This window comes from Theobroma cacao, chromosome 4 (genome assembly GCF_053813885.1).
Source record: "Theobroma cacao isolate CCN51 chromosome 4, ASM5381388v1, whole genome shotgun sequence".
Lineage (NCBI taxonomy): Eukaryota > Viridiplantae > Streptophyta > Magnoliopsida > Malvales > Malvaceae > Theobroma > Theobroma cacao.
The window spans coordinates 1,030,920-1,047,603 of record NC_142642.1 but is presented as its reverse complement, the minus strand read 5'-3'; the positions used below and the strand labels follow the sequence as shown (position 1 = coordinate 1,047,603).

Sequence of the window (16,684 nt, the reverse complement as noted above, 5' to 3'; positions counted from 1 at the left end):
TAAGCTTGAGTTGAATGCCGCTTTGACTAGCTTTATTTATTTAAATAAAGTAATATAAAACATTTAAAAAATTAAAATAGGATGAAATATTTTTTATAAAACTACCTTGGAATTGTTTTATAAATCACCATGGTTAGCGCAAAAACACCTGATTGTAGAGTTTGATTCTAAGACTGTAATCTCATGGGTGCAAAATCCACTGAAGAGACCATGGAATGTTAGAAAATATTTCAGCATATTGACTTGTTATGTGAAGCAAAAGGGGGAGTGACTTTCTATCATGTCTTTAGGGAAGGAAACCAGTGTGCGGATCAGCTTGCAAAGCATGGTGTTAAGCGAAGCAATTTGTTTATTGTTTGGTTGTAGGACAATGTCTTTATATGTAACGGTGATTGTAAGGTATTGACATGGTTTATATTAGTTGGTTGTAGGACAATTTGAATTCTGAAATTAAGATCCCATCGTCTAGCTGCCTTTCTACAGTGACCATTACCAAAAAAAACACAACTCAGCTTCCACCAAGCTTTGGCCCAGCTTTTATACAAAGTTTTTATAAAATTTCAATTTACTTTACCCATAAGGTTACTTCAATTTCATTACTTTATATTCAACAAACAAGATAGTCATTTTGATGTAATATCTTAAAATAAATTTTGATCATTTAAAAGACGTTGGAATGTTAGAGTAATATCTTTAATAACGTTGGTTCTTTTTTTTCCAACCTTAATATGAAGTTTTTATGAAATTTCAACTTGCTTGACCCGTTAAGTTACTTCATTTTCATTATTTTATAGTCGACAAACATAATAATCTTTTTTATGTAATATCTTAAAAAAAATTTTGATCATTTAAAAGAAATTACAATGTTAGAGTAATATGTTAAATTATGTTAGCCAGCTTTACCCTAGCCTTAATATAAATTTCTTGTGAAATTTTAACTTGCTTAACCAATTGTTTGTAGACTAATAAAGCCTAAGAGATGGTCGAAATGTAGAACTAATGGGAATAACCCATGCAAGAAGTGGAAACTTGTGTAAAGATTGTGTTAAAGCCCAAATAAAGATACTTCAAGGAAACAATTACTTCTTATACCAATTCTAAGAGCTCTTGAGGACAGTGAGGAGGACAATGCTAATCCTTTTTACGGTCTCTTGGTTTCTAAGCAGCCCAAGTGAGGTTGAACTGTAGAAAGGTCAGCTAGACGATGGGATCTTAATTTCAGAATTCAAATTGTCCTACAACCAACCAATATAAACCATGTCAATACCTTACAATCACCGTTACATATAAAGACATTGCCCTACAGCCAAACAATAAACAAATTGCTTCGCTTAACACCATGCTTTGCAAGCTGGTCCGCACACTGGTTTCCATCCCTAAAGACATGATAGAAAGTCACTCCCCCTATTGCTTCACATAACAAGTCCATATGCTGAAATATTTTCTAACATTCCATGGTCTCTTCAGTGGATTTTGCACCCAAGAGACTACAGTCTTAGAATCAAACTCTACAATCAGGTGTTTTTGCCCTAACCATGGTGATTTATAAATATTTTAAATATTTTTTTATTTAAAATAGAAATTGTTTGAGTTTCACATGAAAGAAGATATGTTTATGAACGAAAGACCATCTTGATGAGTTCAAAAAATAAATTTAAAGATATAAGAAATATTTATAACTTTATATAAAATGAAGCCCCTATAAGTTTCCTAGATAATATCACATAGGCACATCAATGTTGTCGGTTATAAGAAGTGGCTAAGCTTTTCACATGGAGCTATCAAGGGAGAGCTGTTATGGGAATTGGCTTTGGGCGAACCGCATCACTAGTAACCTGTATGGGTGATGGGCTACAATTGATAAGACTTGTTAGGTCAAATTTTAATTAAAATAAAATGGTATAATATTCAAAAAAGTCCCTAAATTATTTTAAAAAAATTAAATAAGTCTTTAGTCTTTTATTGTATCTAATTAAGTTTTTATATTTTTATTTTAGATAAAATAAACCCTTATAACTAATAATTAACTAATTGTCATTCATAAAAATATCTATTATCATTTTATATTCATGTGATGTTAACATAAAAGATGAAAAATGTAATATGATCATGTAATTATGTTACATTAATCAAGACTTGTTGAGTCAAGAATCCAAACTTTTATAAGCTTGTCATTGGGAATAAAAGAACCAAACCATCTTTTTCATAATTTCGACGGCTACCTTGGTAAGTCCTTGACCTTTCTCTACACTTAAAGCATGTTAAAATCTATTTTATTAAAAATTAAAAAATATAATATTCAAAAAAATTCTTAAATTATTTTAAAAATTTTAAAAAAGTTTTTATTTTTTATTATATTAAATTTAAATAAAAATTTATAATTAACAATTAATTAATAGTTAATTATAATTAATTAAAATATCTATTATTATTTTATATCTATGTGGTACTATAATCGGGAAAAGTGAATCATCACCTAAGAAAAATATTTTGTCAATGATTTTATGGGTAATAAACCATTTCTTTTTGTTAGAGATGTAATCGGGACTCATCGAGTGAAAAATCTAAACTTTTATAAATTTGTTAATGGTAATAAAAAAAGAACCAAATCATCTTCTTCAGAATTGCGATGGCTAACCTTTGGTAAGACTTTAACCTTTCTCTACACTTAAAGCATGTCAAAATCCATTTTAGTCTCACTTCAATTAGCACTTTAATCGTTTTCATTCAAATAAAGATTTAATGAAATAAAAATAATATTTTAAAAATTTAATTAAATATAATAAAAAAAATTTTATGTGAGAACTTTGAAATAACATAGGTTCCCTTTCACAAAAAAATATTTTAGCCACTTTTAAGCTTGAGTTGAATTCCGCTTTGACTAGCTTTATTTAGTTAAATAAAGTAATATAAAACATTTAAAAAATTAAAATAGGATGAAATAGTTTAATTATTTTTAAAATAAAATTTAATTAATTTCCAAGCTAATGAACGAGCCTGAACTAACTCTTGCAAATTCTCTGAGGCCCACGCCCAGCCTGCCCAAACGAACGTAACTGAGAAATTTTGTAGTATTGTTATTATTTTTAATAAAAAAAATAAAGAGTATCGGAACGTTAGAAAGGCCAGGATCCTAACAATTGAGTCTTTCCCTCGCTCCTTTTCCTCAGTCCTCCCAACTCATGACTCGGTTATCCAACTTGGTGAGTTCACTCTAGACGAGTAGCCGAGTAGTAGCTCAGAAAATGGACTCATACACTTCATTACTCGAGAAAACCCGGGTCCCCCAACCGTCCCTCCAAAAATTCGCCGTAATCTCCATCTTCTCGAAGCTACGAACAGCTCCAGTTCACCTCGGACCCGATTCCGTGCCGGGAAGCCACGCCATCTCCCAATGCCTCCATTCTTCCTCCCCAGCCGTTGTCGACCAGACCGTTCGCGAGCTCTGCCGCCTCGTTTTGGACTCCAACCTGGACCTCTTTCAGGCCTTGTTGGACCTCCAATCAGTCTTGGAAGGATCCGATCCGAAATTCGCCACCCTCTTCGTGAAATCCTTAGGTTTCCTCGTTCGCGTCGGGTTCGAGCGTAGTAGCAGGTCGTGGACGCCCGAGTCCCATGAAGATCACCCTTTCGTTAAGGTTTACATTAAATTAAATTGAGTTATCACAGTCATTTTTATTATCATCATCTGTATAATTTTTAATTATTTATTTTTGAAAATTTCAGATTCTTTCGAGTAGGAGAGAGGTTGAAGCGGAGCTTGTGAATCAAGTTTTGTTATTTATGGCAAAAAATAAGGGATTGGGAATGGTGGAAGTCTGCGAATTCTTGAGACCTTTTCTGAATTTTTCAATTTTAAGAATACCTTTCTCGGATTCTTCATCGATTTTGTTTGTTAGGCGGTTAATTTCATCAATGGCATCGTTTTGCTGTTCATTTCCTAACGAGGCAATGCCAATTTTCAGCTTACTTATAAATTGCCTGAAATATTTCCCGCGCAAAAGCTTAGAAGTAAGTTTGACTGCTTACCTTTTTAACTACTTAATTTTTTCTTTCAGAAGTAAAAAAAAAAAATATATATATATATTTGAAAAAAATACAAGTAATAAGTTTAACTAATTTAAAATTTAGATTTAATAACTTTTGTCAACGGCAGAATGCGTGATTTTTACTTTTATATGGAGCGATTACTTTGAACACATGTTACATTTAATTATTTGCTGGTTTTGAGTCGAATATGATTTTGCTTTTGCTTTTGAGGAAGCTTTTAATAAGCAGAAATCAAGCAGCAAAAGCAACAACTAAATGGAAAGTTAATTGTTTCTTAAATTAGTCATGTTGATTAAATTTCACGTCATGTTGAATATGGGTAACTCTTAAGTAAGTTCAAACTGTTCGGATTTCTGAACTTATAGCTCTATTAAGTTCATAATTATGGTCTCTTTGAAGGCTCTTTTTTATTGGGTTCTACGTTCTTGAAAATTTTCAGGAAACCAGGAATTTTGGTTATGTAGCAGAATGTGTAATTGACTCATTTATTGTGGTTTTGAGACAATTGGTTGGAAAAGGATCGGTAAGTTTTAGAAACTTCAGTTTTCACTCAGACCATTATGTTTTGACTTGGAATTTGTCTTACTTTGCTGTTGATGTTCTTTTTAATGATGTCACCGGTTTCCTTTTGTTGCCTTATCATTCCATATTTATTTTTGGTCTATGTTAGCAGTTGATTACTGAGGCTCAACTGTGTGGGGTGGAGTTAATAGAGAATGTGCTTTCACTCTATACATCTTCTCACAAGCAGTCTGGTGGGGCTGAACCTATAGTTGAGTTATTAAAGCACATGTTGACTGCCCAGAAAGATCTTGCACTGCAATATATACCGGAACTATCATCAGTAATACTATCTTTATCTGTTGTACTTATTGAGTCCGAGCTTGAACATGAACAGCTCTCAGTATTGAAATTCATCCACTTTCTTTTGAAGTGGAAAAGTGAAAGTGGTACGTACTTTCAACATTGTTATGTTGATTCTTTTAGCTTGATCACCTGTAAGTTGTATCTTCAGAGATTTTATTGCTATCTACTGAATTAATTTCTGATGTAGTTTAAACTTTTATTTCTATAATTATAAGTTTCTAACTTAGCTTTACTTGATTATGAATCCATGTTAAAGAAGTGTGTTAAATATTAATACATTTATATGTGACATTTGCTTAATTTTCTTAGCCATCTTGGAAGTCTCAATATAATTTAGACCTCTGGTTTATAATATTTTTGCTGTTGTTGTTTATATTTTATTTAACTATATCCTTGTTTGTGTTTTGCTTTGTAAATGAACATGGAGGCCCCCTCTCTATCTTGTGCATGTGGACAGTATGAGGAATGCTGGTTCACCATTTGCCATTTTTTTGGGTTGAATTCCTGGACCTTTAGCGCTTATAGTATTCTCTTGTACTCACTTTTGTAGAATATGTTGTTGATGGAGCTGAATATTTCCTTAGTGAAGAGCTTTTGGTTATATTTCCCATCATCAGCCTCATATCATCTCCCTCTAAATCAGTTAAAGGAGCAGCAACTGATTTGCTTGTCCTTTTAGAAAGGCTTTTAGTAAAATTATTAACAACACCAAAGATTAAGCTAGCCAAGAAGGGGGGCTATCCATCAATTAGCAGACCTGAATTGATTACTTACAGACTTTTGCAACATCTATGGTTTCAGGTGTGTTCTTGCTATCACAAGTTTAAAAGTTATATGTTTCTTTTTGGTGATAATGTCTACTAGAAGAATTAAATTGTTTATATGCAGTCGATGTATTCAATTAAATATTAGTCATTGTCACTGGTGTTGAAGATCATAGCCAAGATAAACTTACCATTTACTGAAAACACTTATTTATTTGTTTTTACAATTTTGATGACAAGGCTGATACTGATAAATGATGTAAGAAATAATACTGTTAGTATTGGTAGCAAAAGGTGATCAAAGAATTACACTATTTATGTTTTGTTTTACAGGATCAATTTTCATTGTCTAGTTCTTTCTTTCTAAGTTTTGCTTCTCTTCGTGAAACTGATGTCAAAGAAATGCATGGTGGACCAAGATCTTGGGCTTATCAACTAAAAGAGCTTGCTCTATGGATTGTTGAGAGAAGAAGATTAGGTCTACCTGTCCCACTATCTCAAGAAATTTTTCTAACTGGTAGGGTGCTTATAAATCCTCATTTTTCCTAATGCTGAAAGCATCCAGCGTATTTATTTTAGAGGATAAAATCTTTACTTCATCTTTCTATCATTCATCTTGTAGAAATGCCCTTGCTACTCGGAGCAATTGCTGCTGTTTTGGTGATGCATCCGTCGCTTGGGAGTGCTGCTATAGATGCTTGGGCTTCCATTGGCATTATGGATCCAAAACTCGGTGTTCCTCTGTTGCTAGCAATTCTATTTTATAATAACATATTCACCAGAAAAGATGTTACCTACAAGAATATGCAGGTGAGAGTTCCTACCTAACTTCCCCACACACTATGTCAATTCATGTCTTGTGCTACTAATGCCAGGGCATTATAGCACCCCCCCTCCCCCCTCTCTGTGATTTCTTTCATCTGTTTATTTTCTTCCATGATAAAATTTTGCAGTTAAAGCTTTTGGGAATGCTTCCGTCACTTGCATTGCAGTCTGGGATGATTCCACTTGTAGTTCAAACTCTCTTGCCAATGCTGCACAAGGATGCAAAGCCGTATGTGCTCTTTAGATATTTTTCTCTCATTCTCTTTCAACTATTTTGTTTTCTTTCCGTGATATTATAGTACGCCATCTTTTTAACACACTGTTACATGATATCGTTAGTAATTGCAACACAGAAATTTTATTGTCTTTCCAACTTTTATGACTGTTAATTAGGTGCTATTTAGATGGTTGCTGTTTGTATGCATGAGAAGTTGTGTTCTGAGAAAGGATAAGAGCCCCAATTTTTTATTGAGAATTTTCAATAGTCATTTGATTGTTTCCTGAAGAATTAAGCTCTACTTTTGTGCTTCAATTCTGTTTTTGACGAATCGTTAAAGTTTTCTTTTGCTATGAAGAATCTTCTTTATCCTGTCTCAGCATATGCTTATTTCATATTCAGAGTGTTGTATGCCACAGCTACTCGCTTGCTTTGTCAAACCTGGGAGGTCAATGACCGTGTCTTTGGAAGTTTGCAAGTAAGCACTATAGCATTTCTTCCCTTATTGCCTCATGCTAGTTAGCCAACTGAGGACCTGTGTTAATACGTAGCCCTTTAATGTTTCTATGTATATTTTTTTTTCTAATGTATTTATGTTTATTTATATATGTGCATGTACATCAGGCCGTCTGTTAGATTTTTTTGGTGAAAATAAGGAAAGATATTGCCATAGTTTACTGCAGAGATTTATTCAACTTCTCAATCTGCAAAATTATCTCTATCCAAAGGACCCTGTTCATTTGTGTTTTGAACATTTGCAACTGCTGATAAAAAGGAATTTAACCAACCCTGGATGGGAATGCTGGAAGATTGTTGTATCTCTTTTAGTCTTGTAGACTGAGGTCACAATTTTCCAATCATTTGCCTGATCAGGCCTAGGGCAGGGCACTATTTGCTCTTGCTTTTTTGTAACTTGGTTTCTAGTTGGATGCCCTGCTGGATGATCTAGTATTTGACCTTTGGTATATCATGTTTACCTTTATGTCCAAAATGTAACTTCTTGTTTTAACTCTTGATTTTAAGAGAATCAATTGGAAATAATACTAATATACCACAATAAGCCCAATAGTGTGGTCCTCTGGTAAAATCTAACAACCAGAGATCAGAGGTTCAACTCTAGTCTTAATCTAGGGCCAGCTCGATGACGGGGGTGATATTTGTCTCACTGAGAAGACTTTTCTTATTCATTTTAATATAAGTTCAATTGAAAAATGTTTTTAGCATGTTCATCAGCCAAATATAATTTTTTTTTAAACATGTTCATGTACATTGCTTTGCATGTCAATTTTTGAAAACCTGCATTAGGGTGATTGACTGTGCTTTTTGGTGCTTGCACCTAGTTCCTCTAGCTGATTTATATGCTGTCCTTTATTTCTTATTTGCTTTTCCTCGGCATATAGGGAGTATTACTTCCAAAAGGATTCACTGAATTTATGTCTGAGAGAAACATCTGTATAAGTATGGCCGTTTCCATCCGGGATGTTTGCAGAAAGAACCCTGATAGGGGTGTGGACCTTATCTTGTCTGTTTCGGTATGAAGTTCTCCAGAGCTGTTTCCTGCTTTCTTGTTCTTTTGCACATTGATTGAAGATCCTGTCCATTTAACAGGCTTGCATTGAGAGTCCGGATCCCACAATTCAATCTTTTGGCTTTCAAAGCCTTTCCCACCTTTGTGAAGCTGATGTGATTGGTAATCTTGATTTTCAAACTTGAAGATGCATATTTCTCATATTTCCAGTGTTCTTAGAGGATTGAATTTTTTTTAAGTTCTTTGTTTCAGTTGAAAAAGTTCACTATAATGTCTATGTCTACTATTATGTGTTTGTCTGCATGTAGTCTTAACCTCTCCTCATCTTTTAACATTCTTTTGTTAATTTGCTAGAATTAATGGTAAGGCTATAGAAAATAATGTAGCTTGAGTAATTTTTTGTGAATGCCCTTAATGCTATGATAGCTGCTACTTAATCAATGGTCTGGTTCATTTACAATATTACATTGTCCAAATTCATTTCTTGAATTAACTGCATTTCTTGTCTTCTCGTTTTCTTTTCAATCTTATGAACTAGTCTTTCTGATTTTGAAGTGAATTTATATTCTATTTATTATATCCATTCAGATTTCTATACTGCGTGGGATGTTATTGCAAAGCATGTGCAAGGCTATCATGAGGACCCAGTTCTTGCCTATAGGTAATAATGTCTTGGTATTAACTGATATTGACCAATTTCCTAATTGATGGTAGGAGGGGTAAGGCAAGGTTGAGTTTAAAATAACAAGCGCAGCCTAGCCTTATGCAGTCTGCACATTGTTTTCCAGCTGAGGCTTAGTGTGATCTTAGCAACATGCTAATAATTTAATGGTGCAGTAGCATAAGTCCGGGGCTAAAGATTGCAAAAATGCAGTTCCAAGTCATGAGAGCAGGTCAATTTATGCAAAAACTTGTGTAAAAAGAAAATGGGAAAAAGTGTACTTGGATAACTCCTGGTTTCTTGTGGTGACAATTTGCATCATGATGCCACTAATTCTAGATTTCTCCTGTGCAAACATGTGACTCCTTTAAAAGGCTGAACTTGTTATCTTGTCCTAGCACAATATGTTCTATTGTTATATTTGAATGTGACAGTCACTTCTGATGCCTTTTTTGTCTGCTTTACAGTATTCACTTTTACGATACAAATATGAGGTTTACATACTCATTAGATAAATCATACTTAATTGCCTCTTTCAAGTTAAAATATTTCAAAGTCTACTGTACTAATCTCTGCTTATTGGCAGTGTCTGCCTTCTTCTAAGATGGGGTGCAATGGATGCTGATGCATATCCAGAAGCCTCAAGGGAAGTAATGAAGATTGTATGGGGTGTTGGGTGCTCCTTACGGATGGGTCATGAATCACAATGGGCAAAGGCAAAGGCCTCTGCATTTGAGGCCTTAACCCAATATGAGGTTTTAGAAATCAGAACTTTTTTTGTCCTTCTAATAGTGTTTGTTCTGTTTTTATTTTTTTTTGGTCTTTGTGCCATTTTTCTGTAGTCTATTATATTTTTGGTATACACATACAAGACTTTCCTCTAAAGTAATCAATGTTTTTCCAGATACCAAGTATTGTGAATAATATTTCAAATTTTAAACAAATGGTCATGGATCTACTTCTTTCTGAGATAAATCCAGATGTACTTAAGGCTTTGGAAGGACTTCAAGTCAAAATTATAGGATACGAGCATAGGTAATGTTTAATGAGATATATATGGTTGAACCTGCTAGTCTCTGTCCTTCACATGCTCAAGAAAGTAGTCATGTTTCCTGTGCTCATAACGTTCTGTCTACTTTCTCCAGCATCCGGCGAAGATATGTGAAGGAGAAAAAGGTCCCAGCAAGTAAGATTGAGAAGTTGCTAGATGTATTTCCACAGGTTATCTTCTCTTCAGGTATGACGTGATTGGTTGTTTTGCCTTCTGAGAGAAATTTTGGTTCTTGTGGAAAAGATTGACTGCAAATTGAAATTTTACTCTTTTGTTCCTGAGCTTTATGTCCTTATGACAAGTTAGTCCACTAGAAGAAGTTTATTAGTTAAAGTTAGTCCATCTGCGGAACAATTAAAAATATTATAACTCTTGAATTGAAATTTGGCAACATATTCTTCTCTAGAATCAGATCCCCATGTCACTAGAAGTAATTTCTTTCATTCAATAAATTTAATCATTTAGCAGAGCAAAGCAGGTGGGTTCTTTTATGTTAATAGTTTTAGGTTTCTTAATTATAAGGTGTATTGGTGCATTGTATTCACTGGTACACCATTCTTTTTCCATTTGTAGGAAAAAGAAGTAATGCTGGAGAACTACCTGGTGCAGCCTTATTGTGTGGTTTCTTTACTTCGAATGATTTGAGAAACCAAGGCACAGCAAGGGTAGGATAATCTGAATTGTCAACTTCTTTGCATTAAAATTTATCACGCTTGCTAAGTCTGACATTTTTAAGGTTTTAGGGGTTGGAAGGTTCCCATTCTGGATATGAAGATATGATGGTGCAAATAGCAGGATCTCTTCAACTCTCAAGAAACATTTTTGTTGCACTTCTTTCACTGCAATCATGGAAAGCCTTTGTGCGACGTTGGATGAGGGCTAATATCTTGTCTATTGATGCTAAAGTCTCAGTTATGGTTTCAGATAAAACTTCTAAAGCTGCTAATAATATTCTGAAGGTTTGCAACTGCCTTCTGCTAGTGCTGTTCTGTGTTGTATTCCAGTCAACTTTTTGTCCTCTTTCAAAAGAATGCATTTGACAAAACTGATATTTGTCTTCCTCTAATTTTCTCATGCAGATCATGATGCGAGTTGCAGAAGAATCTATTCCAAGATCTGCTGAAAATATTGCATTAGCAATTGCTGCACTTTGTGCGGTGAGATTTCAAACTGATGATAGCTTCATCTCTAGGCTTCATTATTGGACAGCTTGCTAAAAATTTGCCTGGACTATGGAGATAGATGACAAGGTTTAAGGAACTCTCATAAAAAAATTTTAGTATTGGTTTCTCCTGATATCTTTTTTTTTATTTGCTATTATTAGGTCGTGCCACCATCTGCTCATACCATAAAATCAACTGCTTCAAAGTTTCTATTGGGTTGGTTGTTTCAGTATGAACATGAGCATCGCCAATGGTCAGCTGCCATGTCTCTTGGATTGATCTCAAGTTCCTTACATGTGACAGATCATAAGCCGAAATTTCAGAACATTACTGGACTTCTTGAGGTAGTCTCTTTGATACTGCTGGGACCTTACCCCCTCTCTTCCGTAGGTTGGGCATTGACTGTACCATTCATAATAGAAGAATTAAAATTTGTCTTATTATCATATGGTACACTCAAGTTATTCTAGAAAGTGAAGGAAGCAGTTAGAACTTAAAAAAATAAGTTTTTTTTTTTTTATTAAAAGAATCTGAATATTGCTAGTGAGCTTAGTATACTGATAAATCCTTTTCTTGTTTTAATCCCAATTCCTAAGGGTTTTCTCGTCTAAGGAAATTTGCAACTCAACTGGGTGCTAAGTATAGATTAAAAGTATCTGTCACTTTCTAAAGAAGAATAGATACCAGATTATTGGACTAGTCATTATCAGTTACTAATATGGTTCAAGAACAATGCCCCCTTCTCTCCTTCAGTTATTAAAAGTTGAGTATGAATTTGGAATGTGGCATTTTCATTCATTCAATTTTTTTACATAATTCTGTATCATTTCCACATGCTTTCACCTAAGAGAGATGTTTGACACACTATCAGAGATTGATCTTATCTGTGTGTGTGTGTGTGTCTCTCTCTCTCTCACACACACGCACATGCAGGAATGTGAATGCTGCAATAAAGAAAAATTTCTAGAACCATCCCATACCTCCCATTCTAGCTTTTTTTTCTCTCTCGTCCTTGGCTGAGTTTATTTATATATAGAAATCTCTCAGAGAGAGAATTTATATACAAAATTATGATCATTCCTCATTGTAGAAGAATTACTGTTCAATGATGGAGTTGTGAATTGCATAGTGTTTGCATTAGAGCAAGGAACGTTAGAACTATTTTAGCAGTTGTAATCATTAGCTAAAGGGCTCTATGAGTCTTGAGAATTATTGATAAATTTTTATTGGCAGGTTATTTTACTGGAATTGCTTGGTTTCAGGTTTTGTGCTGTAGCAAAAGCCCCCTTGTCAAAGGAGCTTGTGGAATTGGCTTAGGATTTTCCTGCCAAGATCTTCTTTCAAGAGTTGAAGCTACAGATGATTCTACTGCAAATGAGGAAAACCACAAGATGCAGGAAGAAAGATTATTAGGAAGAATAGTTAGAACATTATCTCTCATTTTATGTCCAGTTGCTGACTCTTCAGCCAATACTCTAGAAAGTCTCTGTGCACATTTTCCAGCAAGCACAGATGATATAGATACCAGTGTGATTTCTGGCTTGTTATATGATAATTGTGATGACTTGGAGGACGATATATGGGGTATAGCTGGTCTAGTCATTGGTTTAGGGAGCTGCGTTGGTGCAATATTTAGAAGGGGTGCATATGATGCTGTGCTCAAGATAAAAGACTTGATCATATCCTGGATTCCTCATATGACTTCATTGGTTCAAAACTTTGATTCAAGCGGTGAAAGATCTGAGATACTTTTATCAGTAGGATCCTGTCTTGCACTTCCCCTCGTAGTGGCTTTTTGCCAAAGAGTGGAAATGGTGGATGGTAATGAATTAGACCATCTAGTCAATGGCTACATGGAGCTCATATCTGAGTTATTATCTGTTAATAAATCTGACAACTTTCACAAGAGTTTGTTGATGGCATCAACTGCTGGAGCTGGAAGCCTATTGGCATGCATATTGAATGAAGGCGTGCATGTTATTGAAGTGGAACGTGTAAAATGTTTACTTGAATTGCTTAGAAAATGTTACTCTAGTACTTACCCTCCTATCATCCACTTAGGTGGGATGCTTGGAGTTGTTAATGCTTTGGGGGCAGATGCTGGAAATTTATTTCATTTTCATCCTTTAAACTCCTTGGTGCATTCTGGTTATGATCAAAAGGTAGTTTAATTACTCTGTTTTATTTGATGTTCATGAGAGCCTAACTTCTGCTGGTTATTGTGTACCCAAATATTCACATGCTTAAGTCAACAGGAACATTCATATATTTCGGGTCCCATACTTGTCAATCCTGCTTGTGAAGAGCATTCAACATCATTGATGCAAGAGATTTTTCTCGTGGCACAAAATTCTGATGACCATCAGCTGCAACAATATGCTGCATGGGCAGTTTCATTTCTTCGATATCGATTGTGGTCCAGAGAAATATTAAATAGTGCTAGTGTTACACAATCTGAGTCTGCAGGCTCAAAACCTGTTTCACAAGGTGTTCCTGAGGACAGTGCAGTCATGAAGCTTGGTCTGTGGCTAAAATCTTTTAATCATTCTGGGGTAAGTTCCTCATATAATATTTGTATTGTCTGAATGGTAACTGGAATTTTCTTTTTCTGGGCTAAGATGGGCATGGATGCCTCTGTTGAGTGACACATACTTATGCTTTTAGTCCATCATGTTTTCGAAAAAAATAGTATCATCCTTTATAACATATTCTGTTGTGATGTGAGATTAAGTAGCTAGAAAAGCCCATGCTATACCTTCATGTTTGATGGAGTGAACTTTTTATTTGTTGTCCTCATCTACTTCTCCACTTCTAGTTTGTTAATTTATTTTTATAATTTCTTGCTTCAATAAGTTCAGACAGGTAGCAATACACATATGTGCACAGTTGCCACTATTTTAAGGTGCCTATCACTAGCTCCCAGATTACCAACCTTGGATTGGGGTGCAATTGTCAGACGCTGTATGAGATATGAAGCTCAAGTTACTGGGTTGCTGATGCCACATATAGCCCTTAAGGAAGGAACCCTCAGGGAGGAATGCTTGCATTTTGCCCTGGTCCATGCAAAGCAATTTGATGTTCTCCTAACCTTCCTTGATGAGCTGGCTGACCTTTCTAGGTTCAGGACACTTGAGCTAAGTCTCCAGTCTTGTCTGCTCAGTCATGTAGGAGACCTGATAAAATTATTCTCAGGTTCGAGGCTGGAGAAATTATTGGATGATGTGACTAATTACTTGTCTTCAGTTACATCAGACCAAGTACATGATTTGGAGCAGAAAAGTTCATTACAGATTTGTTGCTGGAAGGGTCTCTATCAGTGTCTGGATGAAGCATCTCTTGACTCTCTAGAATACATTAAAAATATTGAAAGGTGCATGGAAGTGCTTTTTTCTTTGTTACCCACACCTCAATCTGCTGCTGTTATGGAAGTGGATCAATTGAATTCTATTGAGTGGTCTGAGGCAGTTAGATGCTTGGCAAAGGCTCGGCAGGGCTGGTTATTGGATTTTCTGCAGGTATGCACAATTGCACATTTCTTTTGTCCATCTGTATTATTTTATTAAAGCACAGATTTTGTTGAAGTTAATTTCTTGCGATTCTGGCCAAAAAAATTCCTTGCAAAATACTTGCAATTCACTTTGGCATCATTCAAATACAGACTGATAGCTTTGTACTCTTTAATGTACATTTGTTTGTTTTGTTAACCATTTGCTCATCACAGGTTTCACATTTGGATTCAAGAAAAAGAGATGTCCAGTTTGTAGAAGTGCTAAAGAAGATTCAAGCTAAAGCCAAGCTAGCTAGGATCGGTTCCATCTCACTGACTGAGCTGGGAAAATTAAAATCTTATTTATTGAACTCAGAATCACTAGGTTAGTGTTCTTTTATATAAATATTCAGATGTGAACAAAAGAAAAGGAAGGTAATATTTGCTTGTTGACACCATGTGGAAAGGGGGTCTTCTGTTTGTGCTTTTCGTATGTTCTCTTATCTACAGCTTGGAGATTGTTAACCTGACAAACTTACAAGCTTTTGTTTCAGGTACCTGGGGTGTGCTTCTTGAAGTTGTAGCAACTTTGCAACCGGCAGAGGGAAGTGTGAAAAGACAATGGCTGGTTGATGCAGTAGAAATTAGCTGTGTTTCAAGCTATCCTTCCACGGTAGGCACTAATCTTCTGATAAAATTAAGCTGGTCCCCTCTCCCTCTCCACCATGCAAAAATGCACTTACTAAATCACATCTCCACTATTGTGAATTGGCATGCATATTTGTTTGATTTTGGTTGCTTGCCATTTTGGCCAATGGATGTAAGGTTAAGTGCTGAAATCTTCTCCATTAAGATAGGGGAGGCCAGCTAAAATTTGTTTTCACCTATGCTTTTAAGTCTTTGTCGCTATTGTACTAATTAAACTTGTTCTTTATCTTGCTGCAGGTACTGCAGTTTCTTGGTCTCCTATCTGGTAGCTGCTGCAAATATATGCCCCTTCTTATTCTGGATCCATCTTCTGTTCTGAGTGATCTACCAGTTACCCTTACTTCTCTTCTCTCAGAGCCCAGTTGGGAAGTCATTGCAGAAACCTTTACCTCTTATCTTTTGACATCGACAGAACGCATTTACAGTTGGGCTACTAAATTATCAGTGGCTGATGATTCACCCAGCTCACAACCTATTGACAAAAGTGAAAATGATATGGTTCCATTTCTATTGCGTGTGATGCATCATGCTTGTGTTTGTTTGAAAGATTACTTGCCTCTGGAGAAGCAGCTTAGACTCGCAAACATGGTGGTGATGTGAGGTATGAACCCTGCACTTTGGAAATGGGAGTCATTGTGATGAGCATACAACAATATCCATAAAACCAACTTGAAATATGTCAAGCATATTTGATTTTGTCGGATTGCATCGTGTTTTCGTATATATTTGTATCACTGTTTTTCTGTATTTCGTTCCACATTACATATCCCATTTTATACAGTAGACCTGGTAGTTTTGGATACTATTTCTCAACACAACACAAGTTCGATACAAAATTAAGTGTATTTTGATTTTGTATAATCATATTTGTGTATTCATGTGTGTTTATTCGTGCCAATAATTGTTTCAATTTGTTTAACTTAAAAATATTCATTTTTTATGTAAATTCACATTTAATTAATTATGTTAATAAGCTAATTCATATTACCAAACATATTTAACTTGTTTAAATTTATTTATTAAATATTAACATTTTAAAAAATAATATTAGTTATGTGTTTAAATAAGTTAATTGTTTTTTAAAATTGCTAATCACGTTATGTAGCATAATTTGTATAACAAGTGTCATATTATTGTTAAATATTGCCAGCTTTAGTAATATAGGAATACATTTATTTAATATGATAATATTCTAGTGTGGCCCATGAGTCCAAAGGTTTTTCATATATAATGGGCCGAATTTGGCCTTAAATGGATCTTACTTGGGCCAATATAGGCCTGCTTGCGGGCTGGGACAAGCCACCAAGCCATGTATATGTCTATATATAAATGATAATTTAGCCGAACCTCAGGCCCAAAAGAT

The 16,684-nt window shown here is 34.9% G+C and overlaps 1 protein-coding gene across 4 annotated transcripts; it reads left to right on the top strand.

Annotated features, from left to right (window-relative positions):
• The first annotated feature begins 3,121 nt into the window (after nucleotides 1-3,121).
• On the top strand, nucleotides 3,122-16,209 carry RST1 (ARM repeat superfamily protein). 4 transcript variants are annotated; one of them, XM_007031497.3, is made up of 25 exons: nucleotides 3,122-3,638; nucleotides 3,727-4,011; nucleotides 4,490-4,573; nucleotides 4,724-5,000; nucleotides 5,468-5,718; nucleotides 6,015-6,198; nucleotides 6,304-6,491; nucleotides 6,635-6,735; nucleotides 7,126-7,201; nucleotides 8,124-8,255; nucleotides 8,332-8,413; nucleotides 8,840-8,912; nucleotides 9,499-9,667; nucleotides 9,817-9,947; nucleotides 10,058-10,149; nucleotides 10,537-10,628; nucleotides 10,707-10,922; nucleotides 11,043-11,120; nucleotides 11,288-11,470; nucleotides 12,389-13,288; nucleotides 13,382-13,678; nucleotides 13,985-14,641; nucleotides 14,848-14,998; nucleotides 15,168-15,286; nucleotides 15,559-16,209. In XM_007031497.3, the coding sequence occupies exons 1-25, from the start codon at nucleotides 3,246-3,248 to the stop codon at nucleotides 15,919-15,921; spliced, it is 5,574 nt and encodes a 1,857-aa protein (XP_007031559.2). In that variant the 5' UTR covers nucleotides 3,122-3,245; the 3' UTR covers nucleotides 15,922-16,209. The 4 variants fall into 4 exon arrangements, with proteins under 4 accessions (XP_007031559.2, XP_017975617.1, XP_088661837.1 ...); XM_018120128.2 differs by having other exon boundaries at nucleotides 4,721-5,000; XM_088805711.1 differs by lacking the exons at nucleotides 14,848-14,998; nucleotides 15,168-15,286; nucleotides 15,559-16,209 and having other exon boundaries at nucleotides 4,721-5,000; nucleotides 13,980-14,175.
• The last annotated feature ends 475 nt before the right edge of the window (nucleotides 16,210-16,684 follow it).